Genomic DNA, 11973 nt, shown 5'->3' on the forward strand with positions numbered 1-11973 from the left:
GAATGACTGAACTGGCTGGGCGGATGGTGCACTAACCTGATGACATTTGCTAGTTTTTCCGCACAATTATGCTTTTACATTACTTTAAAGATTTTGATGAGTTTTGGAAGTAAAAGTGGTTTTTGAGAGGAGTTTGACATTTATGCTATTTTTGAAAATTGCTAACTTTAGATTTGGTTTGACGTTTACGATTTTATGATTTTAACTGCACTTTAGGGATTTTTGAGTAAAATAAATGTTGAGCTTATTTTAATGGTACAAAAAGTATATATATATATATATATATATATGTGTGTGTGTATATATATATGTATGTTGTTCGGCCGAAGCCTTAGTATTTTAAAAACAAATTCTAGTACATTTTAAAGAAAAACGAGTTAAAGACGTTTCAAATTAAGCTAACTTCTACAACTTCCATTAGATGGATTCAACTTATAAATTCATTTATAAGCAATCTATTTGATCTCCATCAAACTACAGACATCAAATTCAACTCTTTAAATTTGACTATCTCAACGGAAACACATAATCAAATACTTGTTTGACTCTCAATGGTTCAGGAATATAACTAGTTGTGAGTTAAAAAATTCATGTGATTCAAAACAACATTTGTTGATATTCGGGGTTACCCTAATTCTTTTCATCAACTCTTTGATCAAGAACGTCAAAACTTAAGTCTGATTACACCCTTCGGATCATGGTAAGCGTGTCTAGCAGCATCCGTCTTATGATCCCCCTAGGTATCACAGATAGCGCTTGCAAGAATAGACGTCTCATGATCCACTAGGTATCACTAATAGCGCCGGCAAGAATTTTAAGTTATTTTATGGTTAACGTACAATACTGTCTTTTTAACTCAAAAATCGTGATCGAATCTATAACCATTGATATATCGAGAATTGCAAATGAATTCGACAACGATGTGATGTATGTTTGAATAATAATAGTAACATGGTGTGTGCAACTGAAAAAACTCCTTTCCAAAATGCACATTTCTTATTTTGGTCGGAGCTTCCTTATACTATTAAATCATCAATCACACAAAAGAGAGATAGTTCGGATATAACATAAACTAACATTACAACCCCTTGTACAAAAGGAGAGTCGTTTGCTATATGATAAGTTACACTTTATATTAGAATTATTAGTTTGAGATAAATAAATATCTCAATTCAATTATTATTCAAATTATCCTTGATCATGTAAATATTTTCAAATAAAATTGTCACTTACGCACTATCGCTTTGGCCTCAAATTGAGACTAAGAAAAATGTTAAATAATATAGATTATTAATTATTTAGCATCGATTTATGAAAGTTATTCGTCATATCACACACCTCTAATAACTATGCTCAAGAACCTCCCAAAAATGCATGGAATTCTTGGGTCTACCACTGTACACGTTAGGGATGTAACATATCAAGCCGACTCCAGAACTTTTTACGCAAGAGAACAAGTTAACACACACACACACACACAGCAAAAACGATTCATCGTATGAAAATGTGAATTCATTAAATAAATACTATTTACTTAAACATGTGCAACATACAACCCATGTATTCTGCATTCGCATCCAAATGAAACTGAACAAGATAATGATAGAGAAGGTACAGTATAACGCCCCGAAAATTTAAAGATCCATGCGAACCACATACATACAATTATTAAATTTTTTGGGTATTTTAATTAAATGTTTTAATTGCATAAATTAATTATGTGGTGCATATTTGAATTTTTCTACATGGTTGCATTAAAATATATTTTTAAGGATTATTCGAGTTGCGATCGAGGAATGGAGACCGGAGGATGAAAAATAGAAAATATTTTATTAAATAATTGTTTTTGATTATTTAAAATATGAGTGATGCTTTTTCTTATTTTTGAAAATAAAGGGTTTAGAAGTGATTTTATATGCCGGGACGTAAATTTTATCGGTGTTGGTTTTTCAACAAAAATACGAACTTTTTGGTAACCCGGCTGATAAATTCACAAATTTATTTAAACAAAATTATGATAATATTTTAATTAAATTCTAATCAAGCACTAATGGGCCTAATTGCATTCTTAATAGACCTAAGCTTGTTTAAGAGATTAATTAAGTATTTAAAATAATAAAACCCTTTCCTCCACCCACATAACTCACGGCCACACACTTTCAACCATATCAAACTCTCCCCATCACGTAAACTCACACCACACGAAGGATTTGAGAGAAAAATTATAAGCAAGCTTCAAGGGTTGTCAAGCCTAAGTCCTCCGCGTCGTCGTTCTTCGTCGTCAACGATTACTCGTGCGTTTAAAATGCAAAGGCACGCCATACATCTCCTTTTCTCATCTATTGCATCGTACTATCGTTTAAATATTGTGTGCATAAAAAAAAGCATGAAATATTGTGATTTATTTTCGGATTTATTGTACATACATGTGTTAAAGTCATGAATTTTGTAGCAAAACTTGTTCTTCACGTGTCAAGGGCTGCCATGATGTTAGGGATTGAACAAAGGATGTTTTTGCATGATTTTAAGAGTCCTAGGAATGCACCTAACTCAAGGCAATCACATAAGAATTAAGCAAACAAAGCTGGAAAACGATTTTTGAGCTGTCATGGATTAGAGGCGATCGGGTTTCACGTGGAGGAGTTGGCTTGGTCTTGGCTTGGGCCAGGGCTTGGCCAGTGGCTGTCATGGGTCAGGGGGAGAGTCCTAGCCAAGCTAGGACTCAGACATGAGGGCTGGGGAAGGAGTCCTAGCCATGCTAGGACTCCTACCCGAGGGAGCCGCTGCTGCACGCCTTGGTGCAGCAGCGTGCAGGCGTCGCTGCGGTGCAGCCAGGAGTCACAGGCTGGGCTAAGATGTCTCACTAGGGTCCTAAGAGGGTGCACGACAGGTTGGTCCAGGTGCTAGCTCGGTTGGTTAGAGTCCTAGCAAGTTAGGAGGGTCCTATGTCAAGTATAGTTCCTCGGCCATGGCTTGCTACTGGTATGTAGCTTCGTTTTTGAAGTTGTGGTCGAATCCTATGGGTTCCTAAGGTCCAGTAGGGTGTCTAAGGGTTTTGGTCAGGGTTTGGTTCATCATGGTTTGGGGGTGGCTCGAAAAAATCGAAAGATGGCTTGGGGTCGAAACAAATAGGTCAAGTTAGGATTTTTAAACCCTAAAATAATCGAAACACGGCTCACGAGGGTCGAGTCATAGTTCATAAGGGCTAAAATAATATAAAAAGACTAAGTTTTGAATTTAGAAATTTTATATTAAATTTTGGGATTTTTCGGGATTAAAACACTGTCAAAACGATTAATCACGGATTAATTAAAAAGCCTAGGTTTTAAGCTAAATAAAATAATGAGAATTTTAATTTAAACTTAAATAATTATTTGGGACATGTTAGAGTCAATGAAATCAAGGAAAAGCCAAAAACGTAAAATGACACGTCCAGGGGTAAAACGATCTCTTTACACCTAAAAATTAGTAAACGTCATGCCAGTGCTCTAAATGCTGTTTTCATGATATTATGATTATTTGTGAATGTTTATGAAATCATACATGATGAAATTATGAGTTTTAAATGTTTATTTGATTTTTATGATTTGAGGAAAACATTTAAAAGACATGTTGCATGCTTGGTTTCAAAAAACAAAAAGATTATGTTATGCATGATTTTTATAAAGTAATGAGAATGTAAAACATTGAAGGAAGTGAAGTAATTGTAACTATTGAGGTATAAGGTTTGAGGTAAGAATGAAAATGTCGTGAGGAAAAAGGCCCCAGAGGGAGCCCATTATGAGAAAAGGCCCCAGAGGGAGCCCGGTGATCGTATTTCTATTTGAAAGAGGATAGGCCAAGGCCTAGTTGACCGGCGAGAGTATTGCTGGTGTCCCCCGGCGCCCAGTACTGCGGTTTCATGTAGATGGATCCATCGACTTTTTCAGGTTTGAGAAAAGTCACAATTAATGATCTGAATTCAATAAAGGAAAAAGGAAAATGTTTATGGTCATGAAAAATGTTTTATGTCATGCCATGTTGAGGAAAAAGAAAGAAAAAAGTTAAAGTTTATATTTGCATGTTATGAAAAAGTTATTTTTACGTAAAAATATTTTCACTGTTGAATGCGATTTTATACGTATTATTTGTTAATAAGATTATGGTGTGTTTAGTCTTTAGACTCACTAGGTGTGATAGATGCATATGAGTTTGAGGAAGGTCTCGATGGATGATCTGACTGGACTGAAGATACATACAACCCGAGGACCAGCGCTTCTACTTTTCCGTATTTATGATTCACTATTTACGTTAAAGATTTTAAGACTATTTATTTGTGCTTTTGAGAGATTTTGAGAGGTTTAATATGAGCCATACTTTTCAAATTTATTGCTTTTTAGATTTGGTAAACGGTTGACGATTTCATTTTTATGACTATTTCACTTTCTTTTAAAATGCTAGTTGGTTGATGTTTTATTTTAATAGGTAAAATATTTTATAAAAAAAATATTTTTATGTGGTATATGTACATGGCCGAAAATATGAGTGAAAAAAAAATTCTACTACTTTTCAAACAATAAAAAGAACAGACGTTACAGTCCCCTATTATATAACAACCTGGCATCATATAGATCCATTGGTTCCGGATCACTCCGAGAAACAAATCAGAGATAGCATCGAAATGATTTCGAATCCTCAGCTTCAAGTTTTTTCAAGTCTGTATTTCACACTCCAATTCTATAACAAGGAAAAAGCCTAGATGCGACTTCATTAATAAGTGTCAAGTTGAAAACAATACATAGTGGAATACAGAGATCGTATCATCCAGCGAGGTAGTATCGATGTTATCAGATACATTATACAAGCATGATTTATGCAGACAGGAGATTTTGGCATATAACAACGAACGATTTTCTCTCATATGTGAAACCAGGTTAGTGGTTGAAAAGTGCCCTCTTTTTGCAGAAAAGGTTCGGAGAAATACCGAATGAATTTGAAATTCCCAGTCAAATTAGAACAGTTGGCAGAGAAGACTGGTTGATCCGTCACCATATGATCGAAGATCAGCAGGTTTAACCAGTGCTCTGCACAAGGGGCAAGTCCTCTCTCTTTCAAACCTGGAAACGCAAAATGCAAGCTTATTAGCTCATGATCATTTATGTATATTAGTAATTATATGAACTGCAACGCTGTCCATTTCCTCATTTTGTTACAAATACTGCATTCTATGCAATCAAAAATTCCCATATCCGATTTGATATTCAACACGTGCAGTGCTACACTGAGTGTTTGACATCATGATATCAGTGCAACGAAATCGTGTATTAAAATATGAACATATTACAAATACACCTCACAAGTTAATACTCCCCCGTGCCTAGTAAAAGTGATGGATATTTTAGCAATTTCTAAAGGGATGATGTAAATATAGAAGTAACTATAATTTTACTGTTCCATGTGTCAAAAGACAAGTTGACAAACAACGATGCCCGCCATTAACCGTGTGTAAGGCAAGTAAATATAATAATTTTAAAAGGGGATTATTTTAAAATATGACTTTTCATATATATGTAATGAAGGGTCAATTATTCAGCTCTCTTGCTCAAACTCAACGCCTCTGCCCTCCAATATCATGATACGAATGAAAGGTGTAGACGAAAAATCACAAAATGTTGAGTGGTATGACCACATCATCTGTAAGGAAATATCGCTATAAACTTTGTTCTTTCAGAGGAAAAAACACACACAAAAAATGTAGTGTGTGCACACGAGTGAGAGAGAGTAGTGGAGAAAGAGAACTGCAAACAAGATTGCTGTGAATGGCCCATGCAGTTATTCCATTATGAAAAAACATGTTTCAACTTTCAGATGTTCCATGAGTAAATCTATATTATTATCAATATCACCATTTTGGCCTGATACAACTGAAGTTTTCGATGCAACAGGGCAAATATTGAATTGTTAGGGTGCTGATTTTGACAGAACCTGATTCAATGATGCCCGAGAAACAAACTCAAACTAGAATATACATATACGAAACCAACATCAATCAAGAAAATGGAACTTTCTATAGGATCATAAAAGATAATTTAGCATGAAATGAAAAATGATAACCAACCATTCCGAGACACAGTCTTCACAGAAGATATGCTTGCAGAGTAACAAAATTGGGGTATGCATCTTCTCCTGGCATATAGCACACAAATCTCCAGCTGCATTAACCTAAATACAATAAATAAAATTTCCTTTAGGAGATATCATATTTCTTAACCACAGTAAACTTCTTAAGCAGAACAAGACGCAATTTCACAAAGTAGGAACATAAATAAAACTTATAAAGTACAAAAATCTATCACGTGTAACCTGAAAAAAAAACATGAGGTAAAAAATTGTCTCCTTGTTAACAGTGGGGATACTGATGATTAGTTAGTAGCGGAGGAACAATAGCAGACGGCTGATCACATCAAGAAAACCTTGAAACAGTTTTGCCGAACTCGAAGAGGAACATAATGGAATGAAATATTAAGTTGTAGGACTGATTGAGCTCAATAAAAAATACCACTATTGGCCTCGTGAAAGAATTAGTTGATTTTAGAACAATTCGGATGATTGAGGAAGATTGAAGGAACTATAAAGTTTTTTTTTTCCTAAAAAAAAGAGAACACTGAAAGTAACTCAGAAAGACTTGAGTTTTAGCAGAGTATGAAAGGTTCATCAACGACAATATCTTTGCCAAATGCTGAGCGAGGCACCAAATGGGCCTTGAAAAGTAAAAGTCCCCGTCCAGAGGTATTATGACAAAAATGAATTTGCATGTAAAAGTGCACAAATAAATGTAACTTTGGAAGGTCAGAAGAAGCATCAAACCTGCTCTGATGTTGCATAACACCCATAATGAATTTCTTTTCTAGATAATGTTTTTATTGAAGTGAAGAATGACCGGACCTAAATGAAGAAAGAAATAAAGCGATTAGATAAGGTTGATTTTCAAGATTCAAGAACCAGATAGGTAAGACATCAAGTAACTTGTTAAATAACATACCTTCTCAACAATTGAAGTTAGCTTAAAAGTTAAATACAACCCTGTGATAAGTGATGAAAACAGACTCCCATAGACTTTGTTCAGGAAAAATCTATACCACACAGGGGTTGGTAATAATGCACGGTACAGCAGCAATGTGTACTCAACCAGCGTCAACATTTGTCCCTACACAACCAACATGGTACTGTTAAATTCCCATACAATTTCAAGGATCATTGCCAGATTATATTATTATATATAATATGGAACTTGATAAATCATATTCTACTCCGTATTATATCCTCGGGTTTTGTTACCTGTCTACGAAAATTATGGCCTTTACCATTCTTGTAATACATCAACAGGATTAATTTCAAGACCATTGCTGCCTCACGCACCATTGTATCTGATAGCTCCAAACAAAAAGGTGATATGGAGTTATAGGCATGAATGCAGATAAAACATTGTAGCCCTTAAACGTGATTGAGATTACCCCACTCCACCCCACCATGCCCAGACAAAAGAAAGAAGGGGGAGGTCACAATAAACAAAAAGTACAAAGACAGGAAAGATAATTACACATTAATATGTTTTAATGCTTGTGCCAAAATTAAACCAACATAAGGTCACATAGAGAAAAACTGAGGATTAACTTGAAACACAGGAATGAGAGAAGTAAACCTTTAAAAGCCTACTATCATGAGATAGGATAGTGAGGCAAATATACAGCATTACTCGGGGTATTTCCATTATGTCTGCTGTAACTAAATTCATGATACCATGATGACAGACATGCTAATACAACAAGCTTATTGAGTCCGTGTAATGCCCCAAATTTGACGACAGTCCACACCGTACCAACACGGATCTTTCAAATTTGCTTATGTCTATGCTCACACGCACGATGGAAAACTTCCTGGAGTTCACTCATCAGTCATCCCATAATTGTTTCAAGTTACGCTTAACTTTGGAGTTCTTATGTAATGAATTCACTAAAAGAAGATACACTTTGTTAATACGAGCAGTACTTATCAAATCTTTTTAAGTCATCATCAGCTGTACAGTCTTATACTTGCACAGTCTTGAAATCTATCTCATTTCGATGTGCGATCGGTTCATTAATGTTTCCATCGCCTAAGAAGCCTGTTAGGAGCCGCTCATTATCCGTGCAACCTCTTGGCACTGACAATCAATCTCCGTCCTCTTCGCCCCCAAGCATCACATGCCCACCAGCTTCCGCTGGTTAGTCCCGAACCACACCGTACTAGGAGAGATAACACCCAGATTTGACAACTGTCCCCACCGTAGTACCATACCAACACGGATCTTTCCAGCATGCTTGTGTCCTCACTCACACGCACCCTGAGAAACTTCCCAAGCGTCACCCGCCCATATTTGCTTCAAGTCAAGTACGCTTAGTTTTGGAATTTTTATGTGATGAGCTCCTGATAAAAAGATGTACCTTGTTGACATTAATAGTATTAATCGAATCTTTTTAAGCATCATCAAGTGTACAGTCTCATATACACAGAGTCTTGAAATATCTCTAATTCCTATATGGGATCGTTCCATTCATGTCTTTTCGGCTAAAAACCTGTCAGGAGCCGCTCGTTGTATATGCAACCTCTTGGCACTAGCGATCACTCTCCAACCTCTTTGGCCCCCGACGTCACATGCCCGCCAGCTTCCATTTGTTTCGTCCCCAAACCACACCGTACTAGGAGATGTCAACTTTGATACCACTTGTAACGCCCCAAATTTGACAATTGTCCTCATTGTACCAACACTGGTCTTTTCAGCGTACTTTTGTTCTCACTCACGCAGAAAATTCCCAAGGGGTCACCAATCCCATAATTCCCAAAGTCAAGTACGCTTAACTATAAATTTCTTATATGAAAAGCTCTTCAAAAGAAGATGCACCTTGTAATATGAGTAGTGCATATCAAATTTTTTAAACCTTCCTCAACTGTAAAGTCTTGTACCTGCACATTCTTGGAATCCCTCTAATTCCGATGTGAGATCGGTTCATTCATGTTCCCTTCGCCTAGAAGCTGCTCATTGTCCGTGCAAACTCTTGAAACCGGCGATCACTCCACACACTCTTCGGCCCCGGGCGTCACGGTCGCCATGAATCATTACATAACTAAGGTGAAGTTCTCAATCCCCAAGTAAAAAGACCCAAAAAAATAGCTAACGAGTGAAATGTGTCCAAGTGAATGTGTTGTTGGCCACAAACATCAAAATAGAAAAGTAATTCTAACAAATACAAAGTCACAAGGGTTCATTATTCATACCATTCACAAGAATAATAAATATTGCATGCCAGAAAGGTGGGATTGCCTTTGGAGGAATCATGAGTAATGGGTAGAAAATGTCATCCTTTCGATACCACCAATAGATTCCAAATATCTGAAGCGTGAAGACAATGAAAAAGCCAACAAGGACAGATATTTTCCTTTCTCCCTGCAAAATCCAGGGTACCATAAGTTCCTCTTATAACATTGATTTCATTTTTAGGAATAACAAAGCAAACAATTCAACCACGGAACAGGAAATTCACCTTCAGTGCTGTTTGCTTCCGAAGAATGTCATTAGACTTGACCAAGACAGCATAGATGTAGATGGTAACAAAAAATCCTGAAAGCAATACTCAACAGAGTTAGAGTTCAGTTCCAAGAAACTTATGACAGACAGGACAATAGTTAACTAAAGAGGTCATCGTCATTAAAAGTGCACGAGGCAATAAAGTTCATCGTCGATGCCACGGCCTTAAACAAAACTGAACTTGTGAAATTTACCAAGTATAGAGGAATGCAACTACATCTTCCACAATTGCGTTCCTTTTTTACACTTCATGCAATCATATAAATAATCATCTACTTCTATAACACAATAGAAAAAGTTTACAATTGGAATGTGATTTCTAAAAAAACTTGGAACCATCACATCACATTAATCACATGAGCAAAGAAATAAACTAACAATTTCATACGATAAGGTTTTCCCATTATATACCTTGCAAGTGCTGCCGGATGAAAACCACCAACAAAAGCAGAGAAAATGGAAGAATCTGCTCAACCCACCTCGCCACCTGCTGTATCTCATATCTCGGATATGACGACGTTTCCCTGTTATTATCATCACTACTGCCCCCATTTCCATCCCCATTTACCTCATCAGCACCAAGCACAGACTCCTCCGCACCCAGTCCCACCACCCCATTAACATCATTTTCACCACCACCAAAATCCCTAACCCTGTCTTGCTCCCCAAGTATCCGAATCGAAACCTCTCCATTACCAACGCCATTCCCACTGCCGTCGACACCAACACCGTCGTTAATCAACACCGAATTTCTAGGGCTTTGATTGCTAACACTGGGAATCGTATTATCATCCCGGGTTATAAATGGGTTGGCCTCAGAATACCCGTATCCAGGCCGAACCCTCAGGATACCGGAGTATTCAAGCAGAGATGAAATAGGGGACTGTAAGTACCGGAGAGAAGGGAACTGGAGGGCCCTTGAGCTCCCACCTCCATTGCGTGGCGATGAAGGCGCCGAATTCGAAGCGTCAGAATTTGATGCCTCCATCAAAAACCCACAAAAATTATCAAAACCCACTAATATTCACCTCAAAATCAAAGTTTATTCTTCTTAAAAATCAAAATCAAAAGTTTCTAGACGAAAAGGCCTATTCTTTTACCCGATGACGGATTCTTCGGTTACAGAAAACGGGAGGAATTGGTCCTTCCGAGAAGGGTCAGACGAAATAAATCAAATTGAAAGCAAATCGTCCTATATTATAATAATCACACAACAGGGTGAGATTAACAAAACATAATCGCCAAAAAATTGGAGAATTCAATAATGGTGGTTATAGTTTGAATAAAGAAAATGTGGGGAGAAAGAAGAGAAGGAGCAATGACAGGTCACTGCCAGACTTTATATTCAATCAGCAAAGACGGAGCACACGCATTCCTTTTTCCCTGAGAATTATTATTTTATATAACAATTAATTTTAAAATTCCAAAATAATTTATGATTTTAATACTTAATTAGATGAAAAATTATTATGTGACCTCTTGAATTTTTAAAATATATAATATTAAAATTAATTAACCGGATTAGGAAAGAATTTGTAAATAATAATATTATAGGTATATGAGAAAATAATATATATATATATATTGTTCATCAATCATATTTATATTTTTTTATTATTAATGCAACAATCACTCTATAGTGATATATTAATTGGGTTAATTGAGATTCAGTACATGTAACGAATCAAGTTTGGTTTGAGTAGCTGGAGAGAGAAAAATTCTTTTAAATGCCAAAAGTACCCTTATCCCTTATTTGATTTAATTGATCACCGCGCTTTCACAAAATGATATCAGAGCAAAATGTTGATTTATTTCAAACACAAATTTTATTATTAATAGTAACTAATTGTATGAGAAGGATAATTTTGAAAAAATTATGAATCCGAACTTAGGTTCGAGAAAAATAATTTACAAGATCTATTCCAATACTTTGGAATATACACAAGTTTATCTAACTATTGTTAGATATCGGAAGCAGAAATGGATGTTACGGTACCCTCAGGTAAAATTTCAGGTAAACTTATGATTCAAGCAAATAAGTTTCTGGAGATAGTACCAGACTCCTCTAAGCTCTCTTTAGATCTTAGAGAAATTCAGAAGACAGTGCAAAATTATGGCAATATGCTATACTTTGTATCGCAACGAGTTGAAGAAATCCTTAAAAACCAGGAAGAAATTCTTGGAATATTAAAAGATATTCAAACAAGAATTCAAAAACTAGAACAACAATCAGGTTCTAGTAAAAGAACTTCAGGAGGATGATTATCACCATCATTTGGCACCGAACCTTTGTTACATCAACAAGGGAAGGCTAGAGTGGTGTCAAAACCGTTGACTGAAGAAGAAAAGATGATCAATCTAATTAAATC

At 36.1% G+C, this 11973-nt stretch overlaps 1 protein-coding gene across 1 annotated transcript; it reads right to left on the minus strand.

The window, feature by feature from the left end:
- Positions 1–4703: 4703 nt before the first annotated feature.
- Positions 4704–10954, minus strand: LOC142549238 (uncharacterized). The gene is made up of 8 exons (XM_075658079.1): positions 10016–10954; positions 9561–9637; positions 9295–9463; positions 7318–7406; positions 7022–7186; positions 6847–6924; positions 6098–6201; positions 4704–5096 (listed from the first exon to the last, which is right to left on the minus strand). The coding sequence occupies exons 1-8, from the start codon at positions 10590–10592 to the stop codon at positions 4991–4993; spliced, it is 1365 nt and encodes a 454-aa protein (XP_075514194.1). The 5' UTR covers positions 10593–10954; the 3' UTR covers positions 4704–4990.
- Between the last annotated feature and the right edge of the window lie 1019 nt (positions 10955–11973).

The sequence above is a fragment of the Primulina tabacum genome, chromosome 6, assembly GCF_025594145.1.
Source record: "Primulina tabacum isolate GXHZ01 chromosome 6, ASM2559414v2, whole genome shotgun sequence".
Taxonomy (NCBI): domain Eukaryota; kingdom Viridiplantae; phylum Streptophyta; class Magnoliopsida; order Lamiales; family Gesneriaceae; genus Primulina; species Primulina tabacum.

Bases quoted from the DNA above. Each gene is read 5' to 3' on its own strand.
- LOC142549238 (XM_075658079.1), bottom strand. From the start codon at position 10,592: ATGGAGGCATCAAATTCTGACGCTTCGAATTCGGCGCCTTCATCGCCA. The intron at 9,464-9,560 runs GTGAATTTCCTG...TGGATTTTGCAG, and splicing joins GGAAGCAAACAGCACTGAAG to GGAGAAAGGAAAATATCTGT. The intron at 7,187-7,317 runs GTAACAAAACCC...TTGGTTGTGTAG, and splicing joins GCCATAATTTTCGTAGACAG to GGACAAATGTTGACGCTGGT.